At 35.8% G+C, this 20,906-nt stretch overlaps 1 protein-coding gene across 1 annotated transcript in view; it reads left to right on the forward strand.

The window, feature by feature from the left end:
• Window positions 1–1,384: 1,384 nt before the first annotated feature.
• Window positions 1,385–20,906, forward strand: part of NEDD4 (neural precursor cell expressed, developmentally down-regulated 4, E3 ubiquitin protein ligase) — an 84,301-nt gene continuing 64,779 nt past the window's right edge. Inside the window, exons 1-3 of the mRNA XM_011363447.2 lie at window positions 1,385–1,481; window positions 1,579–1,617; window positions 20,530–20,583. Coding sequence (XP_011361749.1) covers window positions 1,437–1,481; window positions 1,579–1,617; window positions 20,530–20,583 — 138 coding nt within the window. The 5' untranslated portion in view covers window positions 1,385–1,436. The remainder of the gene's footprint in view (window positions 1,482–1,578; window positions 1,618–20,529; window positions 20,584–20,906) is intronic.

Below are 20,906 nucleotides of genomic sequence, written 5' to 3' on the forward strand. Positions count from 1 at the left end.
AGCATAAAAATAAAAACTTAGAAATAAATTTAACAAAATATTTTCAAGAATTGTACACTGAAAACTAGAAAACATTACTGAGGGAAACTGAAGATGTAAATCAGTAGATAATATGCCATATTCCTGAATTGGAAGATTTAATATTGTTAGAGTGGTATTTCTCTTGAAATTGACTAGATTTGATACAGTCCCAATCAAAATCCCACTCTGCTTGTTTGGAGAAATTGATAAGCTAATTTCAGTATTTTTATGGAAAGTCAAAGGACATGAAATAGCCAAAACAATTTTGAAAAAGAACAAAATTGTAAAGGCTTCCTATACAGCTATAGTAATCAAGACAGAGTGATATTGGCATAAGAATAGATAACGGTATTGTTCAATGGAATGAGATAGAGTGTAGAAACACACACACACACACACACACTCTCTACATACATACATGGTCAGTTTACTTTTTGACAAAGTGTTAAGATAATTCAAGAGAAAGGATAGTCTTTTCAATACATGATACTGGAACAACTGGTTATCTGTATGGAACAAAATAAACCTCATTCCTTACCACACAACATATAGAACATTAATAAGCTAAAGTTATAAAACTTCTATAAGAACACATAGGAGAAAATCTTTGTTCTACTGGGATACACAAAAATTTCTTGACTAGGACTCGAAGGGTATAAACCATAAAGGAAAGAAAATTGTTGAAATAGACTGTGTCAGAATTAAAAACTTCTGTTGTTTGAAAGACACAGTTAAGAAAAGAAAAAGGCAAGCCACAGATGGGAAGAAATACATTCCAAAGATGTATCTCACATGTTTAATCCACAATATATAAATATCTCTTACAACTCAATAATACAATAAAAACACCAATTCAAAATGGACAAAAATCTTTATTTTTCCTTCTCCACATCTCTTTGTAGAAGAGGTTATATGACAGATAACTATTTTGAGCTGAAAGCATTTTGCCTTTATTTTGTAAAAAAGCATTTACACCCATGAAATAACTTGGGACAACCTGAGGTTTTGCAGAGCTAGTTCTTGAAAATCATTGAATTAACCATCTTAACCCAGGAGGAGAAAAAAATGTAATAAAAAATCAAACAAAATTTTAAAAATCTAAAAAAGTTTGGAAATCATTAAATTGTTACTAAAACTTTTTCTTTGGAATTCTTTGGTACTTTAGCTTTTTAACAAGATGGTACTTTAACATGGTACTTTAGCTTTTTAACAAGATGTAAAAATTATTATAATTACTAACCCGTACCTAAGGAACCCTTACCTTGAAGTGTAGGAAATAATTGTAGAAATTATTAACAAGGAAAATTCTGTGATTTTTAAAGTTTGAGTTATCTGAGTTTGGGAATAAGAAACAGTTAACTTTCTTTTTTAATTTTAACAGTGATCCTTATGTGAGAGTGACGTTATATGACCCAATGAATGGAATTTTAACAAGTGTACAAACGAAAACCATTAAAAAGGTTAGACTTAGCAGAATTCAAAAAAATCTTTAAATACAGTTTTATTTTTATATGACAAAATATAAAAATTAGTGACACTTCGTTTGTTGTCTTTTAGACTTTGAATCCAAAATGGAATGAAGAAATATTATTCAAAGTAAGTACACATTTCACTAAAAGAGCAAAACATTTTTCCCATAGTTTAGAATAAGTTCTCACTTATAATATTCTATAATGTATCTTATAAGAATTTGTCTAGATTTTTAAAAATTTAAAAACAATTAAATCTAGGTATCCCCAGATAATATAGTCCTGGAACCATTTAGCTTATTATGAAAAACATATATGTAAGGTAATGAAAAGGTAAAGATGATTGTAAACCTCGAATTATCTTATTCTAATTTAATTCTGATTTAAGAGGCTATATAGTAGTCTAATTCCACTTCAACAGATTTTGGTGTTTTCCCTTAAAGATGATGCAATATTTGTGTCTCCCTAGTCACTTATTAAATAGACTGATGCAAGAGATGATGAGGGCCTACCAGTAAGTGGATACATTTCTTCTTTTACACCCTTCATGCACATTCCTGCCTTCCCCCTCACATTGTCTCACTATACCATAAGAACAAACTCCAGTCAGCAGTTATCTCAGGCTTCTCAAGCTAAGAACGTTTCCTTGTACCAATCTGCCAGAGTTCTTACTGATGTCAGACAGTACCATACTAGCAGTGGTAGAGATACATTTCAGTATACTGGTATATATATATATAGTTTTCCCATTCATGTATTCCATCTTTAAAACATTATTCCTTGACCTCATATTCCCCTTTAGCTGCTGACTCATTTCTCTGTTCACCTGAATAACCAACATTCCTGAAAGAGCTGACTGCCCTCTTCATTTCTGCTTCTCTAATACACTCCTTAACCTACTGTAATCTAACTCATCACTTGAATGAAACTGCTCTTACCAAAGTCAACTAATCTTATCTAACGTTATAATCTAATCTCATCTTACTCATGCTTTTAGCAGCATTTGACATAGCCGACCATTACTGAAACACCAGCCTCTATGGTGCCACACTTGATTTCAGTCAGGAAAACAGAAGCCACTCTCTATATTGCACTTTTGAAGGTATTTTGTTTGTTTTGTTTGTTTTGTTTTAATAAAGTGAATTAGAAGGGAAGAAATTGCTAAAGCAAATATCCAAGAAGCTGTTACTGAAGATCCAGCCAAAAGCACCAACTAGAGTGCTTCTGGTTTTCTTCTTTATAGAAGGATCTCCCCGACTCTATTTGGTGTGGCATAAAAACAGCATTTTAAATCAGTTTGGAAATTCTGGATTCTTGAGGAAGTGGCATTGAGTCCACTGGATAGTCATATGGAGAAAAATGAAGCTAAATTTCTGGTTTACTTTCACTAAAATGAATTCCAGATTTGATAACCTCTGGTTTTGATTGCTTCTTTGGCACAAGTTATTGCTTAGGCAAGAGTTTTAAAATTCCTGAGTGGTTGAGTTTTTTATTTATTCACACTTTTATTATTATTTTACATATTTCATTGCACTGTTCTTAGAAATATGTGTTTTCAATCTACTGAATTTTTTTTGTACCTCTTACTCTTTTCTAGTGTCAAATAATGTTTAGTCGTAATAGGGATGGATGTTTATTTGTCTTGTTCCTGATTTTTATGAGAATGGATATAGCTTTTCTTCATTAAACATAGACTTTTTATTATTTATCACATTAAAGGAGCTATTCAGCAATTGTTATTTTGTTCAAGAGTTTAAAAAAAAACATTGATGCTTCTAATTTTAGCCATGATGCTGAAATAGGGCATTGAACTTAACCTGATGGTATAAGCAACTGTAAAGCTATTAAGAATTTTAGCAGGATCCAGTTTCACAACATAATATTCAGAATGTATCCAAAATTATTTTACATACAACAAACCATGAAAATATGACCTATTCTCAAAAGAAAAGACAATCAATAAATGTCAAATCCCACAATTACCCAGACATTTGAATAATCAGTAAAAACTGTAAAGCAGCTATTATAAATATTATAACCATGCTCTTTGACATAAACACTCTTGTAATGAATGGGAAGATAGACATTCTTAGCAGAGACATAGAAACCATAAAAAAAGAATGAAATGAAATATTAGAACTTAATATGTTATCTGAAATTTTAAAAATCACTGCACGAGTTCAATAATAAAATGGAGTAGCAGTAAAAATAATAATAAAGATACTGCTCAAAGATAATAAGTAGAAATTATCTAATTTGAAGAACAGAAATAAAGATTGAAAAAAATTAGTAAAGCCTTAGAGACCTGTGAACAATATTAAGAGTCTAATATTTGGGTCATTGAAGTCTCAGAAGAGGAAAAAGACATTGATGGGAAAAGTATTTGAAGAAATAATGGCCAGAATTTTCCAAATTTGGTGAAAGACATGCATTTATAGGTTAAAGAAGTTCAGTGAAACCCAAACAAAGTACATACAAAGAAAACCATGTTCAGACCCATAATCAAATTGCTGAAATCAAAGATGAAGAAACCTTGAAAGCAGTCAAGGGAAATGACACATTAAATGGACAATAAGGAATACTATGAACAACTCCGTGCCTATATTCAATAAATTAGAAAAAATGGACCAATTTTTTAAGACATATACTACCAAAATTTTAAGAAGAAATAAATTACCTGAAAAGTTCTCTGTCTCTTAAAGAAATTGCATTTGAAGTTAAAAACCTTTGAACAAAGAAAACTTCAGGCCCAGATGGTTTCACTGTTGAATTCTACCACACATTATGGATTAAATAATTCCAATTCTACATAATATTTTACCAAAAATAAAAGAAGAGGGAACATGTCTCGATTCATTCATGAGGCCAGCATTGCCCTGATACCAGAACCAGAAAAAGACTTTATAAGAAGATAAAACTGCAGACCATTCATTCACCCTCATGATCGTAGCCATTTTGTGCTATTTACTAAATTGGGCCCTTTCCATTCTGAAAGGGGCAGTAATTTGTCTTCAGATTACTTTTGGGTATGGGTTTACTATTCCTTTCTGCAGAACCCCAGCTAGCACAACTATCTGGAGGTTTACAGAATGTGTGTTCCGTAGGGATGGAAATCCACCCAACATTTCATCCTTCCAGGAACCCAGTTCACAGAGAAGGAGGTGCAGGAATGAGTCCATGACCATAGGATATTTCGGTTACATCACCTGCCACACTATCCAGAAGCAAGCATCCTTACAGAGCTTTGGAATGGCCTACTGAAGGCACAACTGAAGCACCAATCTGGAGGCAATACTCTACAGAGACGGGGTGACAATTTATTCATTACACCAGAGACCTCAATAAGAGGAGGCTATGTTTGCAATGGAAAGTATACATGGGTCCAGGAACAAAGGAGTAGAAGCAGGAGTGGCCCGCTTACCACGGTTGCCAAAGACCTCGTGGAGGACTGTGTGCTTCCATCCCTGGAACACTAGGCTCTGTTGAGTTAGAGGTCCAAGTCCTCAAAGGTAGCACAGTCTTTCCATGGGACATAGAACGGGTCCCATCAAACCAGTCTACAGCTGCTTGCAGGGCACTCTGCACTCCTTGGATCCGGGAACCAGCAGGCAGTTTAGGCTGTTACTCGATTGAGCTTGCATATATGTCATTCTCCAGGGTCTGTCTGGTTTCTGCAGGGATCAGACTGGAGAATTGAATGAAAATATAGGAGCCACCTTTGTATCCTTTAGGTCTTTACTGGCGGTACGAATCCCTGACATTCCCACGAGGTTGCAATATTTTTGTTTTTTAAACAGCTTTGAGATATAATTTGCATAACATACAATTCACCCACTCAAAGTGTACAGTTCAGTGTTGTTTTAGTATAATCACAGTTGTGCAACCATCGCTAAAATCATTTTTTGAACATTTTTGTCATCCCAAAAAGAAACCCCATGCCTACCAGCTGACACTCCCTGTTTTTTTCCTCTAAAACTTGCCCCTCAGGCAACCACCAAACTACTTTCCGACTCTTAGAATTGCCTATTTTGGGAATTTCATATAAATGGTATACAATTAGTGTCTGGTTTTTTTTTCACTTAGCATAACATTTTCAAGGTTCAATCATGTTGTAGCGTATATCAGTACTTTCTTTCTTTTTATTGCCAAATAATATTCCATTGTTTGGATAACCACACTTTATTTATACATACATCAGTTGATGGACATCTGGGTTCTTTCCAGTTTTTAACTACTATGAATAATGGTGCTCTGAATATTTGTGTACAGGTTTTTGTGCAGACATAGATTTTCACGAGGGGGCGTATACCCAGAAGTGGGATTGCTGGGTCACTTGAGGAGCTGCCTGTTTTCCAAAGTGGCTTTACCATTTTACATTCCTACCAACAGTGTGTGAGAGTTCTGATTTTCCCCCCTCTTCGGCATTACTTACGATCTATCTTTTTATTATAGTCCTCCTAGTGGGTGCGAAGTGGTATCTAAGTGTGGTTTTGATTTGCATTTCCTTGGTGTCGAAGGATGTTAAGCATCTTTTCATGAGCTTATTGGCCAGTTATGTATCTTTTTTGGAGAAATGTCTATTCAGATTATTTGCCCGTTTTATAATTGGGTTATTCGTCTTTTTTTGTTGTTGAGTTGTCATAGTTCTTTATATTTCTAGATTACAAGTTTCTTGTCAGATACACGATTTGCAAAAATGTTCTCCCTTTCTGTGGGCTGTCTTTTGATGTTATTGTTGGTTTCTTTTGAAGCATGACAGTATTTAATTTTGATGATATTCGATTTCTACTTTTTTGTTGTTGCTTGTGCTATTGTTGTCATTTCTAATCAATATTGTGTTAGATTTACTATCTTGACCCTCTGGTCAAGGAGGACAGTCTGAAACTGGAGGACAGTTTCAGAGTCTTCCACTTGACTTTCTCACTAGGAGCTCTTATTCCACAAGCATGGAGTCAGTGTGGTGGTGGTGGTGAGGAATCCAGCCTCCAGTCTGTCAGTCCTAATTATATACTTGAAAACCAGGGAAATGATGGCCAGGTAGATCCACAGAACCAGTGGACTTTAGCCAGGACTCCATTTATTACATAGTCCCTGTAAGTCCTTGCCCTAATAAAGGAAGCTATGGTGATGCTTTGGGTGTCTAGGTATCAACACATACCCTGTTTCCAACAGTGCTCAGTATGTCTGAGTATTCATTTCCCCCAATACACAATCACCCAAATAAATGGCCATGGTCCTTTTGGAGGAGGAAGGGAGGGATCATTAAAATACACACTTCTTACAGTGATGCAGAATCCTTCAGAGGATTAGGTCACTTCCTCGATCAGTAGCTTTGGATTAGAAATTGGCTCAGGCTAGAGAACTAGACAAGGGATTCTGATTTTTTACTAACTGGGTCAACTGCCCTTAGCCGCCTGCTTCTCCACTGCTGCCTTATCTTGATTGTACATGTCAAGCAGCACCTTCATTGGCCACTTGCAAGTTTTGCCTCCAGGGGTTCTGTGTTCTGTACTCTGCAAGGCCAAGTCAAGTCTGCTTTACTTCCCCTTCAACCTGATCAGCCATTACAATAATTGTAGCTCCTTGATTCTGGCAGTGAAATGCCACTAGCTGCCTCTGTTACTGAAAAAGGGGAGGATCATCCCCTCCCCTATTAAGGAGCCCAGCCCTGTGATCACCTCTCCTACCATCAGTCCTGGCATGCAGAAGAGAGCCACCACCACACTTCTTGGTGATGATGCCACTAGCTGCCTCTGTTACTGAAAAAGGGGAGGATCATCCCCTCGCAGGGCTATTAAGGAGCCCAGCCCTGTGATCACCTCTCCTACCATCAGTCCTGGCATGCAGAAGAGAGCCACCACCACACTTCTTGGTGATGCTGCTGCCCCTCTCACCAGCACATGCCTGATGACCATAGTTAATTGTGTGTCCTCTAGGCCTCCCATGTAATAAGAATCTGATAGGTATTTTGGCCTCATGGAATGTATGTGTATATATATATAATATATATATATATTTTTTTTTCATTCCAGCATGTCCACTTTTATTGGCCTTTTTGTTCCTTCCCCTACCATCTGCCAAGGAAACTCAGGCATTTCCACTTGGCTCATTATTTTTTCAGGCTTCTGAGAGCCACCCTAGCAACAAGTTCGCCTCATTTCATGGGGCCCTTGACAGGATGTTAAGTCCCAAGTCGATGAAATCTTGCTATCCAGTCTTATGTTTCTGCTCCTTTGATCATCATAGTCCCAGGGGTATTTCTCTGGCTCCTTCCAGTATGTGCTATTTAGTTCTTACTTTCTTCCAGATGTAATCTCTTTCATCCTATATCAGGCCCAGCTGGGTTATGCTGGGAGTTAACATTGGTTATTACCTTGGTAGCCAGAAGAGAAGTTAGAGAAACTCCCGAGGAGAGAACCCGTTTCCTTGCAGGGCAGAAGCCTCTGCAGTGTCTTCCTGCGTGGGGGAAGTGCTAGCTCTTATTACGGAGGGATGGGCTACTCTGCAAGCTTGGAGTTCAGGGACCCGTGGAACCAACATCTCGGAGCATCCACCCAGATCCTCCTATCCTGTGTATCAGGGTCCCAGGTTTTCCTTGCCAGGGCCTTGACTTGACCTGCAGTGGCTGAACATTTAAATGTCTCTGAGCTCTGAAACTCTGTCAACTTTGAGTCTGCTCCCCAGTTAGGTCCTTTTTTCTACTTTAGGAGATGCAGGCCTCTTTATAAGCTACCAAAGAGGCCCTCTGTCTCTCATACTTAATCGTTAGCTGTTTAACTGCCCTTATTTTCTCATTATCTCTCCGTAAGTCTTCAATACAGAATAGTAATAACTAGGCAACTCCATTGTTTTTGTGGATATTATTCTCGCTCTATCTTCTAAGTGCCTTAAATATCACTCTGGCAAGGGTGTTCCCCTCCACTGGGACACTCCCCCAGGACACCACCAGAGAAATCTTTAGGAACCGAGCCACCACTTTATGCCTGGGGCTTTATGTGTCCCACATTCAGCTCAGGATGGGGAGTTCCTTGCCTGCTAGGTGAATGTGGGCTGGTCCTAAAACCCTACTACCCATACCATCTGTGTTAGCTTGGGCCCTCTGAGAAGCAGACACCAAAATGAAATTAGATATACAAGCACCATTCTGAGAATATCTCATCCAGACTAATGAAGAGTTTCCAAGCAAAGGCTGTGTGCTAGGGAAGTCCTGTCTCGAGCAAGAATGGCCAGGCTCTGGACCCCCCACTGTGTCTAGTTTTGGAGAGCAAGCAAGAACACAACAAGTAGATTCAAAGGTGCATGGTTAGCTGGGAGCTTTCAATCAACTATGCAAGGTCTCTTGAAAGAGATCTGAAAGACATCCGAGTGGCTCAACTCTGGCCGTTACAGTTGTGATATATAAGAGTGCATATTGTAATCCTTAGAGCAGCCACTAAAAAATTAAAATAAAATTATAATAAAAATTCAATAAGGAAAATAAAATGGAATACCAAGAAATGCTTGATTAGTAATTTTTTTAAAAAATAAAAGGGAAGAAAAGAGGAATAACAACAAATAGAAAAATAAATAGAAAGATGATAGTCATAAAGTCAACTATCTCAATAATTTTTTTAAAAAGCAAGATTTAACTACATGCTGTTTACAGAAGATACAATTTGAGTATAAATACACAGACAGGTTAAAAGTAAAAGTACAGAAAAAGTTATACCATGCAAACAATAAGCCACAAAACCCCAAACAAAATCCTGATGTGGCCATATTAACATTAGATGAAGTAGACTTTAGGGTGAAGAATGCTACCAGAGATAAATAGGGACATTTCATGATTATAAAAGGGCTTATTTATCAAGAAGACATACAATAATAAATTTGTAACGACCTAATAAAAGAACTTCAAATTATGAGCAGAAATTGACAGAATTAAGTAGAGAAATAAATCAGTCCAGAATAGTTGAAGATTTTATTACTTCTCTCTCAGTAATTGATAAAACAGCTAGACAAAAAAAAAGTCAGAAAGTGCATAAAAGATATGAAAAACACTATCAATCATCTTAGCCTATTTGGATGTATAGAACATTACATCTAATATCTGAAGAATATACATTCTTCTCCATTCTGAGAATATCTCATCCAGACTAATGAAGAGTTTCCAAGCAAAGGTTGTGTGCTAGGGAAGTCCTGTCTCGAGCAAGAATGGCCAGGCTCTGGACCCCCCCACTGTGTCTAGTTTTGGAGAGCAAGCAAGAACACAACAAGTAGATTCAAAGGTGCATGGTTAGCTGGGAGCTTTCAATCAACTATGCAAGGTCTCTTGAAAGAGATCTGAAAGACATCCGAGTGGCTCAACTCTGGCCGTTACAGTTGTGATATATAAGAGTGCATATTGTAATCCTTAGAGCAGCCACTAAAAAATTAAAATAAAATTATAATAAAAATTCAATAAGGAAAATAAAATGGAATACCAAGAAATGCTTGATTAGTAATTTTTTTAAAAAATAAAAGGGAAGAAAAGAGGAATAACAACAAATAGAAAAATAAATAGAAAGATGATAGTCATAAAGTCAACTATCTCAATAATTTTTTTAAAAAGCAAGATTTAACTACATGCTGTTTACAGAAGATACAATTTGAGTATAAATACACAGACAGGTTAAAAGTAAAAGTACAGAAAAAGTTATACCATGCAAACAATAAGCCACAAAACCCCAAACAAAATCCTGATGTGGCCATATTAACATTAGATGAAGTAGACTTTAGGGTGAAGAATGTTACCAGAGATAAATAGGGACATTTCATGATTATAAAAGGGCTTATTTATCAAGAAGACATACAATAATAAATTTGTAACGACCTAATAAAAGAACTTCAAATTATGAGCAGAAATTGACAGAATTAAGTAGAGAAATAAATCAGTCCAGAATAGTTGAAGATTTTATTACTTCTCTCTCAGTAATTGATAAAACAGCTAGACAAAAAAAAAGTCAGAAAGTGCATAAAAGATATGAAAAACACTATCAATCATCTTAGCCTATTTGGATGTATAGAACATTACATCTAATATCTGAAGAATATACATTCTTCTTATATGCCCATGGAACATTCACCAAGATAGACCTTATATTGGGCCAAGTCTGACTACATTTAAAAGGATTGAGATTCAACAGGATATGTTCTCTGACTACAACAGACTTAAAATAGAATTCAGCATCACAAATATATCTGGAAAATCCACAAATATTTAGAAATAAAGCAACATATTTTAAATAAGTCATGGCTCAAAAAGGAAATTATAAATTTAGAAATATTTTAACTGATAAAGCATAACATATGAAAATATGGGATGAGCTAATTCAGTGCTTAGAGAAAAATTTACACCTTCATAAACTTATGTACAAAAGAAAAAAAGATTTCAAATTAATGATCTAAGTTTCTACCCTAAGCAAAAAAAATTTTTTTAGAAAGTAGAGGGAAGGAAATAAGAATGGAAATCAATGAAATGGAAAATGGATGAAAAATAGAGAAAATAAATGAAATCAAAGATGGTTCTTTGAAAAGGTGAATAAAATTGTTATGCTATCACTAGTTCAAATAAGAGAGACGGAAAGAAAACTCATATGGCCAATATCAGGAATGAAAGGAACGTCCATCAAACAAAAAAATAAGTAAGGTAATATTATGAACAACTTTATGGCAATAATTTTAACAACTTAGCTAAAATGGAAAAATTCTTTAAAGGCCAAAACTATAGCAAACCAATATGAATAGAAATAGAAAATACAGGTATCTGTTAGAGGAATTAAAATTAAAATTAAAATTTTTAAAAATATAAAATTGTAACAATCTTTCCATTATTTTTGATGATTTTGATTTTTGATTAGAGAAGATGCTTGAAAGTCAGTACTACTTTTATTTTTTTTGTTTTTCTAATTAAATATATTGGGGTGACATTGGTTAATAAAATTATATTGGTTTCCGTATACTTTTAAATTAGAGATGATACCACAAAAATAAACAAGGTCGTTTGTAAATGATAAACCAGGCTCAAGACTCTATTGCCTTTTACTCATTATTTCTATTACCATGATTTTACTATTACTAAGTGTTCTAACCAGCATTACTTTATTCTGGGATCATAGGCAGCACAGTTTATTTCAATCTGAAATTTGCAAATGTATTGCAAGGATAACTAGATAAATTTGTGTGAATCATGGCTAATTCATCACAGCTAGATAAAGAACTGAAAACACATGGTGATTTAGTACTTTCTATATAAAGGACATTATTATGTGTGGGCCCCTACTTTCCTCTTTGTCATTTCTATCATTATTTATACATAGCACAAAATGTTTTCAATTGAATGTATTCACATAAAAATGTCTATTGATATAATATACTACAGTAAAAACTTGGTTGTTAGGCATTCAGCCAAATGGAAATTGTGGTTAGAAGTTGAAGGGAGCCTTTATATCTTTGAGAAAACATGAAGTTCAAAGAAAGTTTTTATGGAAAACTGTTACTGGCAGATTAACAAACAGGGGACACTCCAAGTTGAAGTTAATGTTCAATATCAAATTATAATAAGATCTACACTTATAGCTTCTCAGATGAGGCTAAGGGAGGCAAGTTATAAGAGGGAAAGAAATCACATTAGTTGTAATATACGCATATGTACTCTATGCATGAGCATAGTGCATGAGCATCTGAAAAGGAGCCCCATGCCATTCCCTATACCCTCATGATGCTCGGTTTGTATCTTTATATTCACATTTATCATATTTACATAATGTGTATATGATTGTATCTTTGTACAATGTAACATGTACATGATAGATATTTTTATAAAGAGAAATAAAAATCAGCCATAATTTAATCTTCATAAAACCACCACTGATTGTATGATCTTCTGGTATTTTTATCAATATATTTATACTCGTCCACCTTCACGCATACACACACAAAATTGGTGTGATATTTTTCTATGCTTGTTTCCCAGGCACTTTGCTAATGCTGATTAATGAGATGGCCACAGTCCTCACCCTCAGTGAAGCTTACTGTCTGCTGTGGACCCCTATGAATGAGTGTCTCAAAATAATTATTAGTGCACTGAGCATCATGAAAGGGAAAACCAGGTGCTAAGGAGTGAATATCAGGGGGATATTAAGGAAGTTAGGGGACTCCCTAAGTCTAGAGGATTTAGGAAAGGCCTTCTGAGGAAATGAATCATTCGGGATGCTTTCAGTTTCAAGTAACAGACTTGAAGTAACAGCTAACATTGGCTTAAACAATAAAAACACTTATCTCTAATCTCAAGAAGCATGCAAAAAGGAAGGGTGGTGACTGCAGCAGCTGAGCAGCCATGTCTGACCCAGGCTCTCTGGGATTCTCTTGGCTTTCTGTCCATGGTCACGAGATGCTTGCAGCAATTAATTCCAAATGTCGTAGCCTGACATGTTGATGTCCAGTGGCAGAAAAGGGAGTTTTCCTTCAGATGTCTCTTTTAAAACTTTTCTAAAAGCTTCCCCAGGAGACTTTGATTCCTATCTTTTGGGCCAGAGTTGTGTCATGTGAGTATTTCTAACCCAATCATTGGTAAGGAGAATGGCATTACCCTGAGGGCTTAGAGGAATCAGGATTCAGCCCCTGGGGGTGGGGAGGGGCCATCTGTCCCTGACTCACTCTGTCATCAGTATTTGAATAAAATTAGAATTCCATTGGCTAGGAAGAAGAGGGAGCACTCCATTAATAAAGCACTAAGTAAATTATGGTATATCCACACAATGAAATATACATCAGCTGTTTTAAAAGAGATGTATATGTATCGATCCGGCATTAGTTTCAAAATATATTAAACAAAAGAACAAGGGTGCAGAACATTGTGTATATGATATACCTTTTTGTATAAAAACAGAAACACAAAAAATGCCCTCTCTTATGCTGGCATTTCTTCTCAGATGAGGCTAAGGGAGGCAAGTTATAAGAGGGAAAGAAATCACATTAGTTGTAATATACACATATGTACTCTATGCATGAGCATAGTGCATGAGCATCTGAAAAGGAGCCCCATGCCATTCCCTATACCCTCATGATGCTCGGTTTGTATCTTTATATTAACATTTATCATATTTACATAATGTGTATATGATTGTATCTTTGTACAATGTAACATGTACATGATAGATACTTTTATAAAGAGAAATAAAAATCAGCCATAATTTAATCTTCATAAAACCACCACTGATTGTATGATCTTCTGGTATTTTTATCAATATATTTATACTCGTCCACCTTCACGCATACACACACAAAATTGGTGTGATATTTTTCTATGCTTGTTTCCCAGGCACTTTGCTAATGCTGATTAATGAGATGGCCACAGTCCTCACCCTCAGTGAAGCTTACTGTCTGCTGTGGACCCCTATGAATGAGTGTCTCAAAATAATTATTAGTGCACTGAGCATCATGAAAGGGAAAACCAGGTGCTAAGGAGTGAATATCAGGGGGATATTAAGGAAGTTAGGGGACTCCCTAAGTCTAGAGGATTTAGGAAAGGCCTTCTGAGGAAATGAATCATTTGGGATGCTTTCAGTTTCAAGTAACAGACTTGAAGTAACAGCTAACGTTGGCTTAAACAATAAAAACACTTATCTCTAATCTCAAGAAGCATGCAAAAAGGAAGGGTGGTGACTGCAGCAGCTGAGCAGCCATGTCTGACCCAGGCTGTCTGGGATTCTCTTGGCTTTCTGTCCATGGTCACGAGATGCTTGCAGCAATTCCAAATGTCGTAGCCTGACATGATGATGTCCAGTGGCAGAAAAGGGAGTTTTCCTTCACATGTCTCTTTTAAAACTTCTAAAAGCTTCCCCAGGAGACTTTGATTCCTATCTTTTGGGCCAGAGTTGTGTCATGTGAGTATTTCTAACCCAATCATTGGTAAGGAGAATGGCATTACCCTGAGGGCTTAGAGGAATCAGGATTCAGCCCCTGGGGGTGGGGAGGGGCCATCTGTCCCTGGCTCACACTGTCATCAGTATTTGAATAAAATTAGAATTCCATTGGCTAGGAAGAAGAGGGAGCACTCCATTAATAAAGCACTAAGTAAATTATGGTATATCCACACAATGAAATATACATCAGCTGTTTTAAAAGAGATGTATATATATCGATCCGGCATTAGTTTCAAAATATATTAAACAAAAGAACAAGGGTGCAGAACATTGTGTATATGATATACCTTTTTGTATAAAAACAGAAACACAAAAAATGCCCTCTCTTATGCTGGCATTTTCAGAAAATACTTCTGTATGGACCTAAGAAAGTGTTCACAATATTTTCTCTGAGGGTGGGACAAGGATAAGAGATTTATAATTCACTATATATCATTTTTACTGTTTGGGTTTCTCCCCTGACTGTGTGTCTATAATTTATTTTTATATTTTTATATTTTATACAGATTAACTGTACAGAGGAACAAAGTAGAAAGACATAAAACATATATATAAAAATGCCAAGATACTTTCTATTTATATAATGCTTTATGCTTGTAAAATACTTATCTAATTCATTTAACTTTTTTTTTTACAGTTTTTAGATGCACTTATATATCCACACAAAATCTGTACATGAGTGTTCATACCATCATTATTCATTAATGTCAAAATGTAGAAACAACCCAAATGTATACATCAACAGATAAATGGATAAACAAAATAAGGATATATACATACAATGGGATATTATTTAGTTATTAAAAAGAATGAAGTACTGATACATGCTACAACATGGGTGAACCTCAAGAACATTCTACTAAGTGAAAGAAGCCAGTTACAAAAGACCACATATTGTGTGATTCCACGTATATTGAATGTCTGGAACAGGCAAACCTATAGAGACAGCAAGTAGATTAGAGGTTGCTTCAGACTAGGGAGGTTGAGAGGAAACTTGGAGTAACTGCTAAAGGGCATGGGTTTCTTTTCTAAGCGATGAGAATGTTTAAAAGTTGTGATGGTGGTTACACATTCTGAATATACTAAAAGCCATTGAATTGTATACTTTGAATGGGTCAATTGTATGGTACATGAATTATATCTCAATAAAGCTATTTTTAAAAATATGCTTACTTGTTTTTTTTCTGAATCCACCAGCTAAATTTCCAGGTACTTACTTCAGGTTCTTCATGAGCATCGTAGAATAAACTGACACTTACCAATACTTTTGTTGTTCGAAATTTTGGGTACTCCTCTGACAAGTTTTTTTTTTCTCTCTTTTATGCATTTATAGATTTATATATTTATCCTTTTTGCAAAAAAACCTATTACTAGAATTTTTATTTTCGTTCCTTCTCATCTTTTCTATAAATATAACCCTGTAAACTATTTTCGTGACCATAGATTTACTCTTATTTTTTGTGACCATAAACTCCTATTTTTAATAAATTTTTTTTAAAGATCATCTCATCATAGAATTCACACAGAGCTTAAAAATCAGATAGTATAAAGGGTTTATAATGAAAAGCAACCAACTCTAGTGTCTCATTCTCCATCCTCCACGCTTCCCAGAAGGAACCATTTATAACTGTTTATTTTTGTTATTCTTGTCATTATTTCCATATTACTGAATAGCTCATACATCCATGTCCCAAATTAACTTCCAGCTATGATAGATGAGTAAATAGCCAACTTATGTTTGGCCCCTCGCAGCATTCTAGGATGAAAATAATTTTTTCTGAGCACTGCTGTTGAAAAGTTGGATTCTTGTTCCTTTGGAGGTGATCTGCCTCTCTCCGAAAACTTTGATAATTATCTTTATCCTAGTGTTTTAAAATAGTGTAGTGATATGCCTTGTGTATACAGTTTTAAAAATTCATTGTTTGGGCCTTTGCTAAGCATTTCAATTTCAAGACAACTGTTTCCCTTCAGCTCTGAAAATTTTTGTGTGAATAATTTATTTAATAATTTTCTTCCCTCTGTTTGTATTATCATTTGAGGATTCCAACTAGTTAGATGCACAGTTTCCCAGACTGATTCTATCTTTCTTAACCAGAACTCCTCATGTGAACCACGGAACACAAAGTGGTTTGAATGACTGTTTTCTCACATCTTTGAAGGATGGTTTTATTCAGTACCATTCTAGATACATAAGAGAGAAATTAATAGATAACACACAGTGAATGTCAGGGATCAGCAGACATTTTCTTAAAGGGCAAGATAGTAAATATTTTAGGTGTTGTGAGCCAGGAGGCAAAAATTGGGGCTATTATGTAGATACTTATGTATTCATTTAAAATATAACCATTTAAAAATATTTTAAAAATTCTTAGGCTCTGTAGAAAAAAAAAGAAAGGGCAGGTGGCTGGCTGGGTTTGGCCCACAAGCTACAGTTTGCTCAATCTGTGTTTTAGGTCATTAGGGTTTAATTCTGTTCAGTAAGCAGTGAGTAGTCTGTTTCTAGTCTATTTGGGTGGTCAGGGGGACGGTTGTAGGAGACAAGGCCGGAAAGGCAAATTGGACTCAGATCATGAACCATCATTCCATGCTATGGATTTTATTCTTTAAGCCATTAATAACAACTTTTGTGTAGGGCAGTAAAGATGGCCTAAACTATCTTTTAGGGCAAGTCACTCCAATTATAGTAGGAAAGATTAAAAAGAGAAGTAGTTGCAGTAGAAAGTCCTGTTATGAAGTTATTAATTATGGCCTGATTAGATCTGATAGTACTCCTATTAGAATATTTATCGTTGGTATTGGATGTTTACATGTCTACCAGATACTGTGACAGAGAGCGAGACATCAGATTTTTTTTCCTCAAAATGTTTTTTGTGGCCTTGTCTTCCTCCCTGTTCTCACTGGGACAGTCCCAAGCAGAGCTCTCATCGCTTCACGCCTGAGTTACTGGACCTATGGACTCCAGGGTCTCTCTCTAAAGTTCAATTCATTTTATGTATAACTGACAAAATAATATTTACATATGACCTACGTAATACCATTTTTCCTTTAAAAGCTTAATTTTCTTTCTTGCCAATCAAGGCTTAACTTCTTTTCCAGGTTTCGGTGACTTCAGCCTGGCTCTACCCTAACTAATCAAATTTTTCTTAGCACTTTCTAATACAAAAATGTTCTTATCCATTAGATCTTAGAGCATGCTCGTTCTGCTCCCATGCCTTTCTCCTCGTTGTCAATGTTCTCTATACTTTCTTATTCAGATTCTTCTCATCTTTCAAGTCACAGCTCAAATTTCATCTCCTCAAAACTTCTGTTACATCTTCTTAGAAGAGATTATTGTCTTACACTGTTTTTCTATCTATCCCTATTGTTTCTAGTCCTAGATTAGGGCTTCCATCCTTAGAGTGGCTCCATGGTTACAATATGACTGCAGGAGTGCCAGCTACCCCACCCAAGTTCCGGGCAGGAGAGAGAAATGCAAAGGGCAAGAGGAACATCTCTCCAGTTGAGATAGCCCTATTTAAAGAACTCTCCCAGGAGTCCCATCCTATGACTGCCATCAGGTTGGCCTCTCTGGTTGCCTTTAGGTGCAAGGGAGTCATTTTTAGATAGACATATTCAGAGTCTCAATGTCAAGAAAGTCCCTAAGGCACTATCCAAATGGAAAATGATACATAAAATAAAATGGAGTGTTTGCTATTTTGATCTGGGTGATGATGACACAGTACACATACATAAAAAGTCAACAAGCTATATATTTAAGGTTAGTGTACATTATACTTACTGAATATATGTTATACTTCAAATAAAAAAAAAAAACTGTCCCCCAGAGTTATGCACTATGGCGGCTCTGGGCACATTGCTATAGGTAAAATTAGGATTATGTTCTCAGAAGGAAGAGAGAGTAGACATTGGGCTAGTTATCTGTTGTACTCATAAGACATTATCAGTATTTTCGACACGAAAGCAAAGTATTAAACTATCACAGTGTTTAATATTATTTATCATGGGGAAAAATCAACCTAAATGTGAGAATTTTTTATGCATAATCTTGTATTAGCCTCAGTGGGGAAATGTATTTATCATAGAGAAAATAAATCTAGTTATCCACCTTGTGTTTTTCCTTACTACTCACACAGAACACTTCACTACTGACACTTCTGCTCATCAAATGTGTGGAGGATTTCCCCGCCCCTCTACATTGGGCAATTCTGTGCAACACCAGCTGGTTGTCCTATATTTTAACTCAATTCTGACTCTGTTTCTTGGAGATAGTGTCAGATTCCACAGGTTAAGGTTGCAGTCCCATAAGACTGAGCTCACTTCAGATACCAGTGTAAAGTAGTAGGTCCCCAGGTTACCTACAACTTCTGTCTGACTTGGCTACAAATTTAGGATCCCTATGATCCCCTCCTCATACTCCATTAATTTGCTAGAGCAGCTCACAGAACTCAGAGAAACACTTCTTTATGCTTACCATATTAAAGGATATAATAAAGGATAAAAATGAACAGCCAGGTGAAGGGATACATAGGGTGAGATATAGGAGGGTCCTGAGGGTAGGTAGGAGCTTCTGTCCCTGTTGAGCTGGGGTATGTCACCCTCCCCATATGTGGATGTGTTCACCAACCCAGAAGCTTTCTGAACTCTGTACTTTGGGGATTTTTGTGGAGACTTCATCATGTAGGCATGATGGATCATTAACTCCATTCTTAAACCTCCTCCCTTCTCAATAGAATGGGGGTTGAGGCTGAAAATTCTAAACTTCTAATCATAGCTTGTTCTTTCTAGTGACCAGCCCTCATCCTAAAGCCCACTGAGATTCACTTCAGAACAAAAGACACTCTTGTCACCCAGGAAATTATAAGGGTTTCAGGAGCCCTGTGTCAGGAACTGGGGTCAGAGACCAAATATTAGAACAAAAAATGCTCCAAGTGCTCCCACCACTTAGGAAATTACAAGGGTTTCAGGAGCTCTGTGCCAGGAACTGGGGGCAGGGACCAATATATGTATGTATGTGTATATATGCATATATATTTTTCTATTATCTCACACATTTTAACCTCTAGTATAAAAAATTATTAAAGATTTTCTTTGATATTAAGTAGTTTTTAAAATAAGTTTTTAAAGTTTTTAATTACAGTTGATGTACAATAGTAGTTTCAGGTGTACAACACAGTAATTAGATATTTATATAACTTGCAAAGAGATCACCCTGTTAAGTCAGTCTAGTCCCCATCTGACCCCATACATGGTGATTACAATATTATTGATTATATTCCCTGTGCTGTACTTTATGTCCCTGTGGCTATTTCACAACTGGCAATTTGTATTAATAATCCCTTACCTTTTTCACCTATCCCTGCAACCCCCCTCCCATCTGACAACCATCAATTTGTTCTCTGTATCATGAGTTTGTTTGTTTTGTTTGTTCATTTATTTTGCTTTTTAGATTCCACATATAGGTGAAATCATGTTGTATTTGTCTTTCTCTAACTTATTTCAGATATTAGGTAAACTTTAACTTGATGTCGAAATATTTCAGCAAAAATGAAAGCATCAGCTTTGAAAAATAAAATACTACATGTTGATTTTTTTGCATGTTAATTTCTTCTCATGTGGAAAATACAAACAATAAGTGAAAACTCAGTTTATACTTCTTTACTGCTTATGTGCTTTTTACAGTAGAAACACAATTTCCTTTATCAAATCAGTACTAAAAATATTCAGAACACTCATTCCCATAAAAATCAGCATCCATTTTGGGTAGTACTAACCTTATAAATAAAAAGCAAGTAAATAAAATTGATAAGAGGTTAAAAATCTAGTCAATATTTTTAAGTGCCGCCAAACATTTAAACAAGTTTTTTGAAATTTCTTTTAATCCTTTTTAGAAAAATTGGAAAAATAAGCAACCAAATCCACTTTGTTGTTATGTAAAATAGATGACCTGTGACTAGTCTGCTTTTGTCTTAAGTATCTCACATAATTTATAATATCTTGGGATTAGGAAATAGCAACATTTTCAAGCATTTACTTCTCAGTCCCTGTAGGTTGTTGTTCATTTGTTTTTAAAGAAAGGTTGTGTTTGCCTTACTTAGGTCCATCCTCAGCAGCACCGGCTTCTCTTTGAAGTATTTGATGAAAATCGATTGGTAAGTAATATTATACTTGTGTGAAATATGAAGCAAGGGTATATTTCAGCAAAGCAGCAAGGAAAAGTGGTTTGGGAATCTGTGATGTGAGAAATGATTCAGGGTGGTTATGGAGACTCTGTGCAATATGGTGAGGTAGATACAGTTTTTTTTTTTCTCCTTCTGGGTACTAGTCTACCCTTCCATCCTCCTCCCAGGCACCTTTCCTGATTGTCAGGTCTCACTCAACGCCTGTTATGACAGATGACTAGAAAGCCAGCCTCTTTGTCTTGCCTTCCTTCACTCTCATCCATGTACCCTGGTCGGTGGTCCAGAGTGTCTGG

The sequence above is a fragment of the Pteropus vampyrus genome, unplaced genomic scaffold, assembly GCF_000151845.1.
Source record: "Pteropus vampyrus isolate Shadow unplaced genomic scaffold, Pvam_2.0 Scaffold85, whole genome shotgun sequence".
Classification (NCBI taxonomy): domain Eukaryota; kingdom Metazoa; phylum Chordata; class Mammalia; order Chiroptera; family Pteropodidae; genus Pteropus; species Pteropus vampyrus.